The sequence below is a fragment of the Periplaneta americana genome, chromosome 13 (assembly GCF_040183065.1).
Source record: "Periplaneta americana isolate PAMFEO1 chromosome 13, P.americana_PAMFEO1_priV1, whole genome shotgun sequence".
NCBI lineage: Eukaryota > Metazoa > Arthropoda > Insecta > Blattodea > Blattidae > Periplaneta > Periplaneta americana.
In genome coordinates this window covers 29,461,719-29,484,841 of record NC_091129.1, presented here as the reverse complement: position 1 = coordinate 29,484,841, position 23,123 = coordinate 29,461,719, and the positions used below count along the sequence as shown (strand labels likewise).

The window sequence follows — 23,123 nt, the reverse complement described above, 5'->3', positions numbered from 1 at the left end:
GGTTTCCCAACTTCATTACCCTGAATGCCAATCTCAGCACTTGTATTTAGTTGGTTAAGGCATAAATGATCGAGTTGTTATTACCATCTTCAATGAGTCATGGCCAGTATCATCAACATTATCAGCTGGAGAAAGTAGGCATAATGAAAATATTTTCTCAAGTTACTGTAAACCCCTTCTCTTCTAGATTATACAAAATTTTGTACGTATTTACACTGGCAGGCCAAAGAGTAAAGACAATAAGGCTGGTATTCATAGTCGACACTTTATATCACCACTTTGCAAAGTGACACTTTTGACGAAAGTGGCTCTTTCATATTAGTGGTATTCATAGACGATTGAAGAAGTGCACTTCACAAAGTGTCACTTTACGCCAGCAAAGTGTAGAGTTAAAATTTGGTTGGTAATAGAAGTCCCACAATGCCTTTCAAAACAAGTGAACAAACAATAACAAATTAATGACGTATAACCTACAAATTACAATGCTTGTGATTTGAATTGGGAGCCTATTGATTGCGCGAGGAAGAAAATAAATATTTAAAATTGTTTTATTTCAGTTTCTAGTTTTTGTTGCCGATAGTTTAGATTATTTCAGTCAGTTCAGATATATAACATTTTATTAAATAGTTAGTGATACTGCTGGTGAAATAAGGTTAGGTTTTGTACAGTACATAACTGATCCATTAATTTATATAGTTAGATTAGGTTCTGTACATATCTTTTTCATTGATTTATGTCGCTAAGTTAGATTATGTATGTATCCGTTCCACTGATTTATACAGTTCGGTTAGATTTTGTAGCCTACATATCTTCTATTAGTTTATATAGTTAGGTTAAGTTGGACTGAGTAGGTTAAGTTTATATATATATATATATATATATATATATATATATATATATATATATATAATCATTAAATTTATATCGTTAGGTTAGATTTTATACATATCTGCTTCATTGATATATCGTGTTATTTCCGTTATTTTCATTTTTGTCTTTTTCGTGAATAGTGAATAGAAGTAAAAAAAGAATGAGATAAACACATTACTACTGCTATTATTATTATTATTATTATTATTATTATTATTATTATTATTATTATTATTATTATATTATTACTACTACTACTATTTTCTCTCTCTCGTTTCCATTATTGCCTGCCCTTCAGGAATATTTTGAATGCCAAATGTTTCTATAATGCAAAACAAAATAGGCCTAATAGTATGAGATCTCTTTTCATGGTGAGGTTATGACTGCACATGAACTAGAGACAGTAGATGTATTGCTTACCGGCGTGAAAATATATATTACCGGTATCAAAACAGTAATGATTATATCAACATCAAGATAAATCTTATCTCAAAATACAGGTAGTCAACAAAAATCAAAATCATTTTAAACCCAATATAATTATGGAATCTGCTTAGAAGGCAGGCACGTGAGGTCTCTCAATGCTAATTTAAAATAATTATGCCTACATTAGATTGAAGTTAGTTTAATATTATTTAAGTTAAAAAATTCGTTTCAGTAATAAAAAGTAGGTTATATAGGCATATCTACCTACATATCACTTCATCGAATTGAGGTTATAAATATACGAATGTTACTACAGAAATACCTGAACTATAATATTATATATATATATATATATATATTCTATTATTCGTTTTTGTCAACCAGTCATCGAAAATATAAGCAATCTCAATAAGTTTCTTTATCAAATCGGAACCGTTTTTTTTAATTCTATATCATTATAAAATTCCACGGGATTGTCTTTAGGCCTATCTCTAATTTGTACATTGTCCACTAATTGTGCCATCTCTTCCGCACGTTCTAATAATTCGACAACTTCCAAGACGTCCGCCATTTTTATACAAAGTGCCACTTTCGGCTCAAAGTGTGGTCGGAACTACACTTTCATCCAAAGTGTTCCTTTGCACCAAAGTGTCGACTGTGCAACGGAAAAGTGATACTTTGCGTCTTCCAAAGGACACTTTAATCGAAAGTGTCGACTATGAATACCAGCCTAAATTAGATTTTAGACATATGTGAAGAAAGTGAAACACTGCAATGAATGTGGCCACTGGGTCAAAAACGACTCACTTCTGTTATCAGTCTCCCTGCATTGCAGAAAACACCATGTGATTATTTCTAACCTAGGTACATATAGTCTTACATGACTTAGCTCAAAAGTCTGTACTAATTTGAACAAAATGTGTCATGGTTTGTTACCAACTTTGGATTATTTGGGTTCATCTGTAGCACTAATTGCAATGTGTAATTATGTCACCCTGTATCTTTTGTATGAAAGCTGCTAATTGGAAATCGAATTGGCTGAAAGAACTGGAACGAGAAATAAACAGATTAGGTCTAAATTGGCTATGGAGAGAACTAGTGTCTATAAACACGAAAACCATTGGAAGAATAGTAAAAGAGAGGACAAACGAAATTTCGAGACAAGATATTTTTAGTAATATTAAAGACCTAGGATCATTAAAATACTATAGGGAGGTGAAGCAGTTTTGGGAACAGGAAGAATATGTTAGACTAAATTCAAGGGAAGAGAGAATGGGAATGGCATGGTGGAAATTAGGTATCTGGAGACTCAAGAATAAGAGAGGGAACATAGAGAAAGATAAATGTCCTTTGTGTGGACTAGCTGAAGACGCAATGCATATTGCGTTAAAGTGTCAGGCAACAAATGATTTGAGAAACAGTTGGGTGGATAAAAAATTTCTACAAATAAACGCTATAGTAGTTTTATAAAAAAATGAATGGTCACCTAAACGCCAGCAATCTGCATAAATTAGGAAAATTTCTTTTTAGAGTTAAAATTAGATGGGAAGAGAGAGTCAAAACTCTAATGGAGATGGATTTATAAATGTTGAGTAGTCACATGATAAGAAACTACGAAGAGCAGACAATGAAGTTAACAGAATAATTCTTAAGAGATTGAGCATAAAAATGAATAAGCTAAAGTAGAAGTTTTAAATAAAAGAGGTATACTTATTAGTTGATTATTATTATTATTGTGTACAGAGGACACTTATAGGTTCAATATGTAGTAGTTCTTGTAATGTTTGTATAGAGAGTGATGGCGGATTAAGAACTGGAATACATCTAATCCGCCATGACGTGAACAAAGATTGATGAAATAAATAAATAAATAAATATCACAAATAAGTAAATAAATTATGTCAGCCACAACAATGCTCATCTAAGGAGAAAATTGCGCAGGAAGGAAGAAATGATCTGCAGTAGTGTAAATAACAATTTCATCAACAATAAAAGAAACAAAGACCTTTAATAATAGAAAGGAAACTAACATTTATGGGTGGGTCGAAAATGACCCAGTGGGCATAAATGGCTGATTAAGTGAATGTCGATGAATGCTGATAACAAGAATTTGCATCATAGCTTCTGCCTCTGTTTATTATTGTTTCAGAGGAGGAATTAATATTTTTGTATGAGTCACGAATTGCAATGTCGCCAATAAAATTCTAGTAAATAGTGCTATCTGTCTACTACTCTCGCCAACGACAATGATCGGTACTGAGAGGGTGCATATTCACTGTACTTGAGCAATAGTTGAATTTAATACTGTCACAACGATACACTGCATTGATGTGAAAATTAGACTGCACTGTACCGCTACACCTGAGATAAGAGATTGTCACACACTTCATTCCGAGCAGTTGTCTTGGCTGCCATAGATAATCATTCATCAGACAAGTAATATAAGGGGCATTTTAGAATATCATTTATCTCACTATTATGTATCTTTATTTCTAGGCCACGTTAGTTATTTGCAGTCACTCTTGTTCTTTTATTGGTTTTACCTCATTGCCAGGAGAAACTATTTTATGTTTAGCTTTCCTAGTAAGTTGTTGTTATCCCTTTGGTCGGTGGAGGATAGATGTACCTTGCCTAATTGTTACACAAATTAAGGACTACTTTCTATATTGTTAAGATTGACTTTTATGTTATTATAGTAGTCATTATTAGTACAAGTTTGTTAGCGTTTTATTTGCTATTGTTAAATCCCGAGACAGTTCAGAGCTTACTTATTATGTCATCATGTTCTGTATCCTGTCATGTCCTCGGCAGGAAGAAGGACACTATGCCACAGTTACAAAGACATATGTGTACTTTAGAAGCATAAAAAGTCAAGTAATATGTTAAACTCTTCCGAAATGTTACTTTTACATGGAAGCTAAGATGCGTATTCCTCTCTCATGTATCTTTTACCCTTCTATAAAGAAATTCATGTAAAGTTTGTGATCATGGAGCTCATTGAAAAGTATTTTAAATGCTACCATACCATAAAATATATTTTATAACTATATATTTGATAACAATACAGGTAATGAGCATCATTATATTTCGAAAACAGTAGTGGAGCACCACAAGTGATTACAAATATTCACTTCAATTCTTAATTTTTTTTTTCAATGTTAATGTTTGAACTAATACAAAACATATATTACAGATATTCTAACTGTTACATAGGAAATTACATGTGAATCTTATGTTAAGCTGCAAGATACAAGGTGCAGTCAACATATTTCCAAACTGTGCTCGTATTTATTATACCGTTAAACATATATGTGTGTGTCACTGAAGATTGCTGCTTTCATGCCTGTTGAGTCAATCTATCAAACAGTGTCAGATTGTCTTCAAGCCTTCAGTACTCGTGTGGGGAACATCTGTCAATCAGCATGTTTCTTTTCATTGTTGTATTTTCTAGAAAGTGTTTACAGTGGTGAGACTTTAGGTACCTTCAAAACCAAGTTCACGTTCTTTAGTTCCAGTCTTGAAGTTCCTCGTATAACTTGCGTAGCTAAGGTTTTATTTTTCTGGATGGCAATTGTCAACCACGCGACTTTTTACATTACAGTTTCTGTAAAGTTTTGGTAAATATTCATTATCACTTTTGTGAGTTATATACTGTATCTTTAGGGATAATTTGTTCTATTGAACTTCGAAGGATTGTGGATCTAAGTTTATCAGATTTCTTCAGAGATTAGAAGACGTTCTCATGTATTACTGGGAAATCAAGAAACCGATATGCCAGTCCCAGAACAAAGGAATGGATCCAGGGGCCGTTGTTACCTGGTGATTATACTAAGAATGATGCACCACATGTTTTAAAATCTAGTGCCATGGAACTAATCTGTAACAAATATGAAAATTTTCTTCATATCTATACTGATGGGTCACGGAATCCTGATGATGGACTTTCAGGCGCAGAGTATTATATCCCAAAATACAGGGCATATCAAAAGTTCGGTAACACTTTCAATATTTTATTACACAAAAACTACTAATGATAGCACTTCAAACACACGTCAGTTTAAAGTCAAACTCTCAAAGTTCTGTTTACAACTTACAGAGATTCAATGTGTGAACCACGAGTGACTCGGCAGATGTCCAAACGATAATCAAACTCTTCCCATACCCTTTTCAACATATCCTCTGTGACCGTGGTGGCAGCGTCTCGAATTCTGGTTTTTAGTTCCTCTAAATCACGTGGCAAAGACGGTACAAACACACGGTCCTTTAGATACCTCCATAGAAAAAAGTCACATGCAGTCATATCGGGTGACCTTGGTGGCCATGTCATGAAACATCTGTCCCTTACTCCAGCACGTCCTATCCAATGATCAGACATCTCCGTATTCAGGTAAGCACAAACTGCATTGTGGAAATGTGGCAGAGCCCCATCTTCCTGAAAGATGAAATCATCATCGAGATCTTGTCTTGTGTCCGCAAAAGAGGAGTGGCTGTCCCAGGGTGAGTGAAGCGAACGTTCAGCGAGTCAGAAAAGCATTCGTAAGGAGCCCGGGGAAATCAGTCCATAGAGCGTCCCGTGAGCTCCAACTTCCTTCAATGACTGTGTGGAGGATTTTGCATAAGAGGCTGACTATGAAAGCATACACACTGCAGCTTCTGCATATGCTAAATGAGGATGACAAACGCAAGTGCTACGAGTTTTCTTGCCAGCTACAACAACAGGCAGCAGACAACGATGACTTATTCAGCCACTTAATTTTCAGCGATGGAGATGTCTGTATAATGAGAAATATTATATATCATGTTCATCTCCCTCTAGTCTCGAAACAGAACTACTGGCCATATAGGCAGCTCTTTTACATGTCTCTACCTTATCTGATATACTTGTATGTATTTTCAGTGACTCGATGGGAGCTATTCTAAATATCATGAAATATACTCCAACTTCCTATGCACAAATTACAATCTCTATACAGAAAATATTAAATAAACTAAATCTTCAAAAAGAAATAATATTCCAATGGATACCTAGTCATTGCGGCATTACTGGAAATGAGACTGTAGATAATATTGTCAAACAGGCAACATCTTTGGGGCCCAAACCTATGCAAACAACTTCTTTAACCTGCGCATATTCTGCAGTTAATTCTCATTTAATAAATTTATGGGTCGAATTATGGCTTTCTTCTGATAAAGGCAAAGTTCTTCAAAACATACAAAAGAAACCTAATGATTTACAAATGTTCCGCAACTTTCGCAGACACATACAAACTTTCTTAGCAAGAGCCAGGACAGGCCATATTATCACTTCTTTAATCTTGTTGACTCTAGTAGTTGTTGCTGGTGCAACAATAACGAAGAAGACTTGGAACATGTCCTCTTAAACTGCCCTGTCACAAACATCCATAGAACTAATCTAAAATCTGCAATCCCTGTAACCTTGGACAATTCTCTCCAATATATGCTGAATACACCTCATCTTTGGAATGTGGCTGCTGAAATATACAACCAGCATCGTGCTTTTTACCCATCATTTGTAAGAAGAGGAAATTCATAGTGAAACATAGTGGAACACATGTTGTCAGCAAATAGCTGGATACGCTACGAAGATAGATAGAGACAAAAGACTAGAAACGATGTGTGAAATGTTCAAAACAGACATGTGTCGACCATTTGAGGAATATCTGTGTAAATTGCTTGTAAATAACTAGGTACTGCAAAGACATGTCTGCAGAAAGCATTCAGGAATAAAGACATTAGAAGGATGTTTTAAATGTTATGTTTTATTTAACGATGCTCACAACTGCAGAGGTAACATCAGCATCGCCGGATGTGCCGGAATTTTGTCCCATAGGAGTTCTTTTACATGCCAGCATTAGAAGGATAATCCAAGAAAAATAGGACAATAGGACACAAGCTATTAAGGTATTATTGTAAAGAAAGATTTTCACAACAAAGCAAGGATTATAAATGTGTTTCCAGTGTTAATTTTGTAGAAAGCATTTGAAATTTACACATAAATAATTGAACAGGTGAGTGGAATAAGGATAACATTCTAACTTCCCTAGTTTGTGGGAAAACAAGTTTACAGAAAAAGCTAAGGGTTCTATTGGAAAAGCTACTAGTAGACAATTGTAGAACTAGTCATTCTATATTCACTCGTACAATCTCGAAGTCAAATACTTATTTTTTTTAATAATTATTAATAATTAAATATGTTGGAATATTATCCTTTTTCCACTCATTGTTTTCACAACAGATAAAATTATTAACTGTAATATTTTTTTGTGACATGAAATGTTTAATAGTACAAAACACACTTTAAAATGGTTTTACTCTGTACAGTGATGACCATAATATGAGACTTTATTCATCCTTATCACTGTCTGCTGTATTTGTAGTTGAATATTTAAGTATGTCTTCATAGAGTGACTTGTACTCATCAGGTATGTAGTGCGTGACTTTTGAGATGTTCTCTACCTTTTTGATGTTGATTCCAAGTTTCCCATTATATGCTGCAGTAGTGGGAAGCTCCACATGATCTTGTTCCTTCAACCTGAATGTTCCATGGTGCAAATCATCAAAGTACTCTGAAGCTTGGACACAGCCTTTCATCTTTCCGAGTGATTATAAGTTTCCTGTACTTACTGATGTTGAATGTCAGGTTTTTATTCTCAATATCTTTACATGTTTTCTTGAAATACTGTGCCACAGTGTTTGAAGTTGAATACCCAGTTGTTTCGAAGCCCCTTTACTTGATATGGGGGGGGGGGGTTGAGTTTCCTGGCATTTCGAATGATGTCATCATACTGATTTGGAGAGTAAATCCGATCTAATCTTCGAACTTGTCGTTTAATAACTAAAAATGTTCTGTCAAATGGCAGAATGTTATCCTTATTTCACTCAACTAAAACTTCAATGCTGGTTTTAATAATATGAGAGTGGAATATTTCCCTTTTTACACTCATTGAATAGCTTAAGCATTTCATTTCTCAATTTTTTGGAATGTTATTCTTTTTTCACTCACCCATTCAATTACTGTATCCATTAATTACAAATAAATAATAATTTAGAAATCTTCTCACCATTCGTGAGCTGCCACAAGGGACAAAGAGTATTTCACCATATAAATGTTTCCAAGTTCAGTGAACCATTGATTTTGTTTTGACAATGAAACTCCTAAACAAGTGTACATAGCTGCAAATACATTTTAAGATTAGTGGAAATATACTTAGTTTTAAAGAGGTGTTACAAAAAAATAAAGAATGCTAATGAACTTAGTTTCATTTTGAATATAGGTGATGCTTCAGGAGAGCAATTGATCCTTTCAATGCAGCTAAGGTTACAACCGGAATAATAGATGTAGATATTCCAAGCCTCTTAAACACATCTTTCATGAAGAGAGTAGCGGTACCTCTTCTGTTTCAAAACTATTTTTACATTTATTTATAAATCAATTCTGTATACTTCGTAGTAACACATTTATGTAACCATTCACAATGAAAATAATGTTCAACTTCATTCTCTAAAGCAAGAATATAACTTCGGTGACAGCTGTCCCACATGCGACTGAATACGTTACAAAAAAGTACGTGAGTACTGAAGGGTTAAGAACTGAGCTTCTACACGTGATTTTATTCAAACACTGACATGCGATTTTTCCTGGAATCTCTCCATATACGCCTTATGGCTAGTCTTCTTCTCTGCCTTTCAAGTAATGCATTAGTATAGATTCCAGGCGTTTCCCTGGTTCTAGAGAACTTCTTCGTTTCATATGTCCTATGTGTTGCCTACATTCCAGGACAGTCCGGAAATTTATTGATTGCCTCTTGTATTTAAAAGCCTAATTTTAATTAAAAATTAACAGTAAGAATTCCTGAACAGAATGTACAAACATGTGCATAGTATACAATCATAGTAATTATCCTCTGTACAATGAAACAATACAGACATTAATTCATGCTGCCAGACTCGAATGTTCTTAGACTAGTAACTAGGGCCCAGATTCTTATGTAATTACATATTGCATTCCTTTACTTGTGGACTACTGAAAATTACAAATGTTGGCGATTTGTGGTTCTGATATGGTTATAGTTGAGTTTCATTCTACATATTCTTAGAAATATTACATATTTTACATATTATGCAAAGAATGTAACATTTTTGTACATATCTAAACAGTTATCGAGTTTTTAATATTTTTATTAAATTCGTTTTATTTTTCAGAGTAAAGTATTGAATTTTCTTTCATATATACTTGGAAATAAATCTTAACATCCCTGTCCCATAACACCGCCTGGAGGGCCACCTTTTGTTCTCACCAGAGGTCTGCATCAGACGTTTTCGCTTGAGCGCCAAGTAGTTCATAGCATAATCCGATAGGTAGCGCACATGCATGATCGGTAAAATTGTCACGAGCGATAAATCCTCGAACGGTATAAGCCGAGCGTTAGACATTCGTTCTTGTTACAGTGATGAACTGTGTAGTAACATCATAGATGTTTATCATTTCAAAACTTTGCAGTGTTTAACTAACCTCTCCATAGTACAACTACAAAACTTGCTTTAAAATGTAATATAAATGTTGTAGGTAAATGTTTTTTTTTTCCCCCACACAGGAGTAATTTTGTTTGTGCCACATCTGATAGATGTTATTGGATGTAAATGTAATTATTATAAATGGAGAACGCAATCATGATAATGCAAGAACTGTATCAAGTTTTCTAGTAATAATAATAATAAAATAATAATAATAATAATATCTCTAATTATAATTAGTGTATCAATCTTTGTGTCTGTAACAGTTGTGCAGCATGATTATTCATTTTATTATATTTTCTGACGTTATCTGTACTAATATTGTTATTAATCTACTGCTATATCAATAATATTTTGTAAAACGTTTCTACATTGTCGCAGTATATAGGCGGAACACTATGTATGGACCTATCATACTATATATGTGGTAAATCAATTTTTTTTTAGTGGGTTATTTTACGACGCTTTATCAACAGCTCAGGTTATTTAGCGTCTGAATGAGATGAAGGTGATAATGCCAGTGAAATGAGTCCGGGGTCCACCACAGAAAGTTACCCAGCATTTGCTCATATTGGGTCGAGGGAAAATCCCGGAAAAAACCTCAACCAGGTAACTTGCCCCGACCGGGAATCGAACCCGGGCCACCTGGTTTCGCGGCCAGACGTGCTAACCGTTACTTCACAGGTGTGGACTGGTAAATCAAATATTGAATAATTATTAATTAGTAATAATAACTGTATATCGAAGTTTTTCATACTATTTTATTTATAACTTCATGTTCCTGTTTTGGTAAGTTCCATTGACTGTTCCATTAAATGTTTGTCATAAACGCAGAAAATAAAGCCTTATTTTACCATGTGAGCAAAACATATGTGTATCTTATCTGTCGCCTTCCATACAAGATAAGACATGTCAGTGAGATGACCTTGTACTGTGCTTCTATTTATTATGAGCGTATCACTACCGATCTTATCTCACTCGAGGGTGCGACACTCGACTGAGTTCAAGCGAGCAATTTAACTCCAATGCAACACTCTGGTTCTCACTATAGTACACGATGCTAGTAAAGAGGGAGGGCCTGCAACTGACGTCGTTATATTCTGTTCACAGTTATAGAAAATATTTTACTTCAATTTCTAAAGTTGGCTTAAGAGAGAGAGTAATTATTTTAAAAATAAAAGTAAACTTAAAACTGAGGATTCCAACCCTATGTCTGTAAAACACAGTAATTCGGAGTTTGGGTCGGGTGTCAGGTAAGTCAAAGTACCATTCTGTGTGCGACACAAAAATATTTTTCTACGAAAAATTACGATAAAAGAAAAAGCATAGATTGTAGCAGAGATAATTTGTATTTGCAAGCTATACAATGGGGTGGAAATGGCAAATCGACTTTCCAGGGTGCATACTCGCACTTCAACTGACCAGTTAAATTGTGACGACACTTTTGAGAATTTAATGCATTAAAAATAATGATTTTAAATTACATATTTTATTAATATTACATATTGGCCAAGAAGTGTACACACAGAGGAACAAACTTTCACCTAGATGCTCCACTGTGCAAGCTGAATTATTAGCTATTAATGAGGCACTGATATGGACTAAACTTAATAATTACAATTGTTGCATCCACAGTGATTCACAAACAGCCCCTCAAATCTATAGGTAATAAATTTAACTTAAATCCTCTGGCAGTGGAAATCAGAAGAAATGTAATACATTGCGACAAACACATTTGCTTCTCATGGGTGCAAGGACACAGTGGAACAGCAGGAAATGAAAGGGCTGATGAACTGGCAAACAGTGCTGCAGTTTCGAACTTCAATTTGAGCTATAGTCTATGTCCTTATTCATATGCAAAAAGAAAAATAAATGAGCACATAATGAATAGGTGGAACAATCAGTGGCTATGCAGTACAAAGGGTTCAGTTACGAGAGAAATCTTCTTTCCTAGGGTCGACACCCACTTAAATAGCAATCAAATGATACCAGATTTTATACTAACGCAATTTTTATCGGATCATGGGAAATTTGGATCTTATCTAGAACGATTTAAAGTACATAAGGACAATGGCTATTTATGTATCTGTGAGGAACAGCAAACTGTGTTTCATTGTCCAGTGTTCGAAAATAAAAGATTTAATTTGGTCGGACATTTACATTTTTGTAATGTAATATATGACAAACCACTGTTCAATATGTTCCCAAAAACGTGCTGTTATAAAGAGTTTTGTAATTTTATATGTAATATATTTCAGAACTTGTAAATAATTCAGATTATTGTAGTAGATATAAGTGTTAATTTTAAGTAGCAAAACTGGGTTACCCACATCAAATGAATTCTCATTATAATAATATAAACTCAGGCTATAACTTTAACCCTAATGTACTTTCGGTAAAATAGGGTTCAAGAAATTGTATATTGAAATAATATTAATTACATATTTCCCCGATTTACTACATTTTTATGTACATATTTCGCACTTTGATATTACATAAAAATCCGGGACCTACTAACAACGACAATATAACATTGGAGAACAATGAAAAAACACAGTATAAAATAAAATTGAATTAACATAAAAGAAAATAAAGTGAGTGTACTTGATATCCATTAAATGGAGTTACTACACATCCCAAACTTGTATTTTTATTACCAGAAATATATATTAGATATAGAATGTATTCTAAATCCAATAATAATTACGAATATACTGGTATGACATATCTATCAACATCAACTCCTGATATTATAAATGTATAAACAAAGAATCTGTACAACAGACTACAATACCTGATGCTTGACAATGATCTCGAAATATAAAGCAAGGCATACAGATAAGTAAGGAAAAATTTAGAAGTAAAGTATAAGAACATTTTTATTAGGTTAATATAGATGTAAATATTCTCAAATGTTCAAAATAGGAAACAGACTTCTATCATACAAAATTCATAATTAGAAAGCATATATAAGACGTTTTTGTGAAATGGAAAGAGATTTATGCAAAAAGAAGAGATGTACAATCCTCCAGAAAACACTAAGCACAATTACATATATTCCACCTAATGTCTTCATGACTACAAATTAAATACATCATATTTGCTTGAAATAATAATCTCCATACCGAATTTTGACCGCGTAATTGTATACTCTTACATTACGAATTATTTTTCATTCTTCATTTGAATTAGTTGAAATGAAATCAATTAATCCACCTACGTAATATGTTGCCTGTATATACATCTTGATTACACAACTTTTAACACTATATCACTTTGGAAAACATATTACAGTGAAACCTGTTCAGATCGGAACCTGAATAATCCGGAATCCTGTCTATTTCGGAACAATTTATTGGTCCCGGCAAAATTCGTATGTATTAAGTGCAATTTTTCCTGTATAAAATGGAAACTGCCTGCTATTGTTTGAAACGGAAATAATATTTTGGGCACACTATATTCTGTAACTATATTTTGAAACAGTGTGTAATTTCAAGGAATATACGAAATATATAGGTCACTAAGATAAAAACAAGTTTTCTTTGCAAAATTTTAGAGAGTACGAGGGTGTGTTGGCCTGTCGGTCATAAATTGTATTACTCTGTTGACTAGGCAGACGAGTCCCTTCAAAGATTTTCAATGCTTCACACCCGTATACTGTCGTAGCTAAACAGAGCGCAAGTGTAGTGATTTCCTGGTAAAAAAAAGTTGCGTAAAATGTAGTATTAACATTAAGTGATGAAGTAAAAGTTATCGAGTTAAAGAAAAATTAGAAACGAAGTGTATGTAAAATAATGTTGAAGTTCAGTTGTAGAAAACTCAGGTGTGACACTTTAAAGATAATGATCATAACGAGTGAGTGGCTTGCGGCCAATATTGGTGACATAAAAGGAACCAGAAAGCAACTCTTTATGTAGAAATAAATAAAGTGTTGTGTGAGTAGGTTCAGGTTTCAAAGAACATGTCAATTTCTAAATCTATTCTGCAAAGCAAGCCAATGTACTGGGAAAGAAATTACATAAAGCAGAATTCAAAGCTTCTAATAGATGGCTCCTAGTCCAATTAATTAAAAATGTGCAGTCATATACAATACAGTATTATAGTATAGTTTTGGATATTAAATTGAATGAGATTAGTAAACTTTAGTAGTGTTTAATTACCAATAAGTGAGTTACGATACTATTTTCATCAAGATGATTCACCAACGGAATAAGCGACAGAAGGCTGATTTAATGTGAGTAGTGTTAAATGGAATATTTTGTACTCCTTGCAGTTTGCGACATGCCATTTTGTTTTTCATGTATACGAATGGTAAAATATTCCATTTTAATGTAACACCTGAATAATATGGAAACCTGTCCACAACGGGAAAAAAAATAGGACCATGTCACTTCTGTCTTGAACAGGTTTCACTGTATGTCTTTCACGTGTTAATAAGGTAACACAAAATTTAACACATGAAAAACATACAATATGTTTTCCAAAGTTGCCTGTATTTGAAAGTAAGCGAAATAAGAACAGGAATTCATTCCAACAAAAGAATTAAACATCAATTAAAAGCTAAATAATTATTTCAAATAATTCGTTGCAATTCATGTTAAGGCCTGAGGGAAAACCATCAATAATAATGCATCTTATGATGAAATGGAAAGTTCTATATAAATTGCACAGTGTGTTGAGATTTTATGCTTGTGACAATATTTAAGTTAGAAGAAAACAAATTTTAACATAAACATGCTAAGAACAACCATCAAGAAAAACGAAACCTGTGATAAATCCAAATAAATATCTCAATAAATAACGAAAGAAATAAGTTTTAGAAAAACTGACTTTATGTATGCCTGTTACAAAGGTGCAAAATTATCTTATGTATGAATTTTCACATTGATTTTTAAGAAAAGGAGATACAATTATTTTATACTTTTAACATACCCTAGCTCTTAAATGAAACAAGGATATACAGAGTGAAATGTGAGGAATGTTATTAATTTCAGAGTGTTATTCTTTGAGATATTTCAAACAAAAAAGTTTAACACAATTTTCCTTGTTTTTTTTTTTTTTTTGCTTCTTAGTGTGTTTTGGGAAAACCATTGATTTAATTTTCAATATGCTCAGTCAGTTTAAGAGAGCAGTGTATTGTGATGATGAAGGATTGAAGGAATTTTACATTTGTCCTTTAAATGTGCAGAACTTTTATTTGAACAAATGTAACATTTCGTTCTAAAAAGGAATTTTAAAATATTAAATTTGTTCAGATCAAATTTCTGCACATTTAAAGGACCAAACTAAAATTCTTTCAATAATTTATTATCATAATCAGACAGCGGAGTTTAGGTCCCTACACAACGACATGACGTCATGTCCCTTCCTTACAGAGGGGGCATAACAATGAGTTCAATTGCCTCCTTGCAACTGATGTACACCTATAGTACAGGCAGAATCAATAGGCGGGTTTTTGGTTTGGTACGGAAACAACTCACTCCACACTTTCTCTAGCGGTTTATGACCTGAACAAAGAGACCTTTCTGTCGCTCCGTTCGAATGTTAGTTATTGACAAGTGCTTGTCTGTGATACTACTGTGCTACAGTTTGTTCTTAAATACAATATATCTCATAATAAACAGTATTTTTAAACAACTACTAGTCATCCGAGTACTGTAATCGCTATCATGTCTCAATCGGGTCCTGATATCAGAAGCCTTACTAAAGGTGTCATTTATCAACTTCACTGTTTCTTGAAAGAACTGTGAGGACATTAAAAATGTCCTATCATCAATGCAGACAGTCACTGTCAAAGACCAGTGGAGCTTCTTTACGATCGGTCCAGAGAATTTACAGAAAATGGAGACGAATAGCAGTAAAGCAATGATCCTATGAAGCCTAATTTTACACATATTTATTTAAAGAATACACGGACAGATGTAGATAATATGGAATTTTACATTTAAATTAATATTTTTTTTAGATATTGTAACATTTTATTTTATGCTATATTAAGTTGTTTATTTAAGACATTAACAATGAAAAATTGTTTCTTATTCAGATTGTTGAAAACCATTATTAAGTTAATTTAATTTTTTTAGAAACTGTTCATGGAATAAGGTAAATTTCTTAATTGATATTCTAATTATATCTCTGTCAAATGAAGTATTATATTGTAGTCTACTACATATTCTCGACTGCTAAATTCTTAGGAGCTCCAGTGTTAGTTATAATTAGGTAAAATACATTACGTTTGGGAATAAAATATTATTAGGATCATAAAATGAAATTTTATTTAATAACTTGTCAATGATACATTAACTTGAGTAGATATAACTGTGACTGGCGACTATTTTATCGACTTTTTTCTTTGGATATATGCTATTTCAACACTTCTTGTATTGAATTGTTCATGGACTTCAATAATACAGACGCATAAACAAGACTGAATAAAACTCACCGCATAGAATCAGAATAGTGCTGAGTACTCAATTTATAAAACGACTTTTTGTGTCATACTTATTATGTTATTTATTTTATTAAGCTAAGCATTCGGAAGTGTGCTTTCATTACGAAACTTGTTCATGTTATAATAATATACATATTCCACAATCAGTAAACATACATTAATATTTTGTACTTTAATGTTTAATTTTATCGTGATTTATAAAGTTGGTAAGTATACTGCATACACATTATTTAGTATTTTCTATTTCAACACAATACTCTGAAAATGCATAAATACAAAGTATTTGTGTAATGCTAAATATTTGATTTATATTAGGTTTACATTACACTTTCATTAGTGAAATGACTTAACTTGCAAAATATTATAATGATAATATTGAGTAAAGAACGTAGGCCCTATTTGTAGTTACTACAAATCACGTTATTATTTTATTTATTTTCTAAGCTTTCCTGCAGTGAAAAAGTATCAATGGAGTTATTTGGGACAGGACCATACACCAAGCAGGTTCTGAGGGATGTAGGAGTCGGGGTAGAGAAGTAGGGGTTCGCCAGACCCACCGATTTCTTCTGCCCCTAGTATAGTGTTGAGTATCAGGACCCAAAATCCTCTGTCTAATCATAATTAAAGGTAGGAAGCTGGTGCCAAAACACAGATTTCAGGTTGAGTGCAGCCACACATATAGATCACGCAGGCTCTATTGCACTAGTTGTCTTCTGTGTATATTGTAATCTGTTCACATAACCAACTCACAGTATATCCTCAAGTGTGGAATGATGACTGCCATAACTACATTACAGCAATATGCACAGTAGAGTTGTACAGTTTAGTGAGAGGTTTTTAGCATTAAATCTTCCAATCACACGAAGTTGAATGAATACTCGAAGATTCACTGGTAATTATACAAGCCTATCAACAAATGGAGAAACACATTAGCTGAAAATTATGTAATTTGTATACGTAATATAGAGAACGAATATTATGTCAGGGACAATGTGCTACGAAATATTTACTAGGGCATTCGAAAAGTAATGGCAACATAGTTACTGTTTCACACTAAATTTATTCAGGTTCATTTTGACATGATATAATTCAAATAGAGTCCCCTGCCATGTCAACAATACGTTGCCAAATCCTTGGAAGATGGTTGACTCCATCTGCAGCATCATTTCTGGATATCTCTGTCACTGATCCAACTAAAGCTCTTCAGATACCAACTCTTGATTGACTGCCTCGCTTCCATCCAATCTTGCAATAGTTCGGTATGGTAGGATTTCTCCCCTACAAACTTTTTGTAATGCCCTAAAGCACTGAGTTGCACTTTTCCTCTTGCAACTTGGATTTTATGAAGCACCTTTATTTGTACCTACTGAACAATTTTTAGGACTGTATTACTTACTAATTATCAGAAATAGTGACAGTATTTACAAAATATGGTTACTTCCAGGCTTTCTATATTGCAGGTTTATGAAGAATCCCTGCTCTATTACATGCTACAAGATTCCAATGGTCACCCTTGGAACACTGATTTATAGCAATTGCCATTGCTTATCGTATGCCCTGGTATATGGAATACTTTTCTTTGCATGGGGTATACAGCAATCAAGAGCAACATTATAGTTCAAAATTTGACTCAAAATACAGTAGAGCATCGATTATCCGAAACAATTGGGGATGGGTGTGTTCAGATAACTGATTTTTCAGATATCCGATATTTACCAAAACAAATTGTACCAGTGTCATAGGAGCAGTATGAAACAAAGACACACTGATATTAAACACAAAACTGTACATACAGTATATATTTTGTATCACACGTCTTAGAAATAACACAGAAACCTGACTAGCCTAGTTTGACAAGTTCAATATGGCCATTAAAGTAGGCTTACAGTTAGGAAAAGAAGTCCAAACTTTTTATTTTTTGCTTCAGAGCTGAGATTCGTTTTTTGCCGCTAAATCTCGCAAACAGCACTGCGAAACTTCTACATGGCATGCACGCAAATTCAATTTTGCTGACTGGAATGCTTTTGGTTAACCCATGTTTCGGTTGATTGGTATTCGGATAATCGACGCTCTACTATAGTCATAATTTTATGTTTTCTCGACCTATCTGTGATGTTGGTATGTTTCAGTGTCCCTTCTGCTGCAGTTCAGAAATATAGAAATGACTGATGTCGCGAGATGTGGAATAATAATTATTGTTCAAATATACTAATCTGCAGAAGTCCCAGTAGTCATTAAAGCAAAAATTAAAAGTGTTCTTGAAATGAATTATGGGTTGAAAGTGATGTGCCATATTAGATTCATAAAGCTGTTGTTCACTTGGTGATATAGCAAGAAATACTGTATCATATTTCAGATTTGCTCTAGTTACGTCTTGTGATGTAGAACGAACATTTTCAGGGTACAAAAATACTATTTTTCTGAACATAGAAAAGTATATTTTTGATAAACTGAAAATGTACATTATTATTAGGGTAACAAGGCTAGACACATTATTATTATTATTATTATTATTATTATTATTATTATTATTATTATTATTATTATTATTATTACGTATTTTGTTTGTTATTCTTATATGCATGGGTAAATTATTTTATATTGAAAATTACGAAGAATGTAACTGCCATTTATTGTTTTTTTTACATAATTGTTCATTTTATTTATTCTGAGGCCATGAATCACTGGCACAAAAATAAGTTTGGTTACCCCTCGACTGTACATGTTTGTTTTGCTGGTATGTTGATGTTGAGAGCTCCATCACTACTGTTCATTCAGTAGATATATAGTTCAAGCTCACACAACTTAACAGTTTCGGTACAAACTTCTTACCTCTCATCATAATACACTGCTCTCTTAAATTGACTTAGCATATTGGGAATTAAATCAAAGACTCTCCAAAAACATGCTATGAAATGTTTCATATAAATCAGTTTTTATCTTGAAAAGGAAGCAAAAACGAGAAAAATTGTATTAACTTTTTTGGTTGAAATATCTCAAAGAATAACCCCTTGAAATTAATGAATTGGTCATAATTTATTCCTTACCCAAAGTAACAGGTCTACTTTTATATTTTCATGAAAATTTCCCAGATTCTTAAAAAACGAAGAAAAAATACCACTGCTTCTTTTGATTGTTTTTGTAAAATAAAGTATAAACACATTAATACATGACTGGATGGAAAAGCTTAAAAAATTTCCGTAACTAAGAAATTTATGAATTAACAATAACATTATTACTATGCTTAACTTTATCAGAGAAGAAACAATTTGTTTAAAAGGACTCAGAACAAACCAAATACATGACAAAAGAAAAATAACGTACATGATCTCTCCTTTCTTGTCCCTTCTCTGTAACTCATTCACTCTCTGTCTATTCTCTCTCTTTTCCAATAGGGAGATTATTAAAGCAATATTATCAGAATCAAGTACATTTTAACCCATCAGAAAATTAAAATATTTCTGTGCCTTGCAGAAAGACATATGTGAAGAAAGTAAAACCGTGTCAAGTCTCCTGAGCTACGTAAGAAGTATAGCTACTTACAAAGATCGTGAACAATGTCATAGGATGTTCACAAATACAATTCAAAATCCATTCTTGAAGAGTTGTAGAAATTGCCATCTGTACCATATTTACGTACGTATACAGGGTTTTTGAAGTAGCCTTGCTCTACCCACTCCTGCATCTGAGTTGTTGTATGTGGTCCATGTATGTCTGCACTCTTCTCATCCCATTTAAATTCCCACATTACTTCTGTTAAAAGAAATGTATACATTTTATTTTACTGCTTCCTCAAATTTCGAGGTTGTCCGTAGACAAAGTATACCAGAGACATGCAAATAATAAATTAAGACAGTGTTTCTCAAACTATGGTCTGTGGACCACCTGTGGTCCTCGAGGTCTGCCATTGTGGTCCTTCAAAAAAGATAGAAGAAAAAATAAAATTCAAACGAATTGCATACCACACTTTAGCTGAAAATCTCAGAGTTTGGAAATGACACATGGCAATCGCCTTTCACTTTTTCTCCCAGTACTGACGTGTTATGAATTTTATTACCCTAATCGTCTACCGAATTCTCACTCTACTCTCAGCAACAGAAGAGAGTTTGGTGCTGCACCTGTAATCCAGCCAGGGACCACCCAAATTCACAACAGAGAACCAAAGTACCGAACCTTTTCATGTATTTATGGCTTTCTTAATATTTTTGCCGACATCCAGTCTGCACATTGAAATGGTCACGTACTGTACGTCGTACACCAATAATAAAACATGCCAAATTGCATCTTTACTTGTTGAAAATCGGGCATGTTTCTGCATTAATTTCTTTTATTTCTGTTTTTCCAGATGATGATACAAGAAATTTTAGACTCCATCTGTTTTAAAATTCGGGCGAATCAGATCCAGAAATTCAAATTACAATACTTTTCTAATTATATTTTCTGCAGTCAATCACAAGTAACTTATAACACATTCTGTGCATTGTTGATTCATCACTTACCTGTTAGCAGTTACTTGTTTGAAATCCTTCTTATGTGCTACATGCTAGTAGTTGTCTATGTCTCTGTTAAATAGTGTCCATTATAGATCTTTGTACAGAAAGGAATGCTTCATTTAGGCAGTGCTAATAGTTCAGGAGCTGTGTGTGAAGATATTCAGTGATTCTAGTGTCATTAAAGACATACCTAGTCCTAGTGGTAGCTGTTCAAAGAAAAAAACATTTTCGTAAATAAGACAAGAGTTATTTTGAAGTTGGATTTACTTGGTGTGGCAGTGAGAGTGAACCAAAACCTCGGTGCATTGTTTGTTACGAAGCACTTTCAAACGGGTGTATGAAACTCGTGAAATTGAAACAGCACTTAGAGATAAAACACTCGTGTAAAAAGTAAGCCATTCGAATTGCAGTATTAATGTGAGTACCAACATTTTTTTTTTTTTTTTTCATTTATAAGTTAAAGATTATCCAAACTCTAATAGACTTGAATTATTAAAAAAAATGAATATTCTTCTATTAACATTAACTTATTTAGTTAATACTAATATAAAATTAATTGAAATAAATTAATTTTAATTAATTAATTCTACTTTAAAATATAAGTATACTGGTATTAAAATATGCTACAAAAATCATAAATTTACTTTCGAAGGGAACAAGAGTAAGGTGGTCCGCGGAACTGTTTGACTTAAAAAAGTGGTCCCCAACTTCAAAAAAGTTTGAGAAACGCTGAATTAAGATAATGCATTAAATACAATGTTAAGTTCAAGTAACTTCAAATTTACAACACTGGGAAATTCTGATAACAGCCATTCCAGTTGTCAAAGATGTTACATTTTTACTATTTTCAAACTCTATATCTTGAAAATGAAGTAACTTTTGTCAATTTTTATTATTAGAATCAATTTAGAAGATCAGTATCATTTTACAAAAAAAGGTTGTTGAATAATATTTATTATTATTGCAGAAAATAAAGAAAAGATTCCATCACGGATGTTAGAAGATTTGTGAACTGACTTCACATCTTATTAACTAAAAGTGTAAAACTCAGGTCTCTGCTTCAAGCAAAAAGATATTCATTCTAATAGTGTCCAAGAGAAAACTATGCAAATCTCATGGCATCTAATTAGTTCACAAAAACATAATCGCTAAATATTTTAAAGCGGTTTCTTCCATGTCACGGAAGTCACACACATTTTGTCATGGATGTTACAGATGAGTTAATGTCCTTAATTTTTCAAGTTTCAAAACAACTGTGACATTTCTTTTCTAAGTCAAAATATTCACTTGAACTGTAAGATTAATTGTTATTAACCCGAACTACTGAAAATAAATGGCAGAAAGAATATAGTACAGAGTAAAAAGTTGATCCTGGAATTAACAGTGCACAGTCTCAAAATATTTCTTCAACAACAGCTCCTTGAAAAACATACATTAACAGCTGATCTCTCTATGAGTAAATGCTGCAAACTTTAGGGAAACAAAACAGCACCTATTACCTAGCTAAGACAACTAAGATTCAATGCCCAAAAACTTGTAAAATATTTTCATTTTGAAAATGAAACATTAGATCATATTAATCTACTAATTATCAACATAATGTGCGAGAGGTCCAGGAGGAAAATATACTCTTTCAGAAATTATTGAACCAGGGCCCATTTACAAAACACCTCCCAACATAAAGATGAGATGTGCTACATAAGTGGCAAAAAAAAACCGGACCGACCCTTGTAGCTGATTTCAGAGCCTTGTTCACTCCAGAGCACGATAGACTGGTAACTAAGACTTTCGTGGTTCAAATCCTGCCTAGGAAGGAAACTTTTTTTTGTTCCTTATTCAAATTTATTCCCAACACTTTTTGAATTGGAGCGATATTTTACTACTTAATTAACTTATTATTCCCAGAACATGAATTTTACCAGCAATCAAAAAGTATTGAGAATAAATTTGAATAAGAGACAAAAAAAAGTTTCCTTCCCAGGCAGGATTCGAACCACTAAAGTCTTAGTTACCAGTCTATCGTGCTCTGGAGTGAACAAGGCTCTGAAATCAGCTACAAGAGTCGGTCCGGTTTTTTTTGCCACTACTGTACAATAAGCAAGACATCTTTATTGTTAATACTATATTATTATTATTATTATTATTATTATTATTATTATTATTATTATTATTATTTGGTGATATCTGGTATTAGTTGTCAATACTAAAGAGACGGCCAAATTATTAAGAACTGCTCTTAAATGATCCTCACTATGATATATGCTATTTTTTTCTTTTAATTAGTGCCTCTAAACATTTCAGACAGATCTTAAGTACTGACACATATAAAAATTCTGATGGCTTACAGC

At 33.0% G+C, this 23,123-nt stretch overlaps 2 protein-coding genes across 3 annotated transcripts in view; one reads left to right on the top strand and one right to left on the bottom strand.

The window, feature by feature from the left end:
* Nucleotides 1–23,123, top strand: part of galene — a 758,695-nt gene that overhangs the window by 277,628 nt on the left and 457,944 nt on the right. The gene's annotated exons all lie outside the window — the stretch shown is intronic.
* Nucleotides 3,286–23,123, bottom strand: part of LOC138711778 (CD2 antigen cytoplasmic tail-binding protein 2 homolog) — a 44,154-nt gene continuing 24,316 nt past the window's right edge. Inside the window, exons 6-7 of one of the 2 annotated variants that reach the window (XM_069842984.1) lie at nt 19,826–20,035; nt 3,286–17,188 (exon numbers count right to left, since the gene is read on the bottom strand). In XM_069842984.1, the coding sequence (XP_069699085.1) occupies nt 19,854–20,035 (182 nt within the window). In that variant the 3' untranslated portion in view covers nt 3,286–17,188; nt 19,826–19,853. Of the gene's footprint in view, nt 20,036–23,123 lie in introns of both variants that reach the window. The other variant, XM_069842983.1, reaches the window with a different exon arrangement.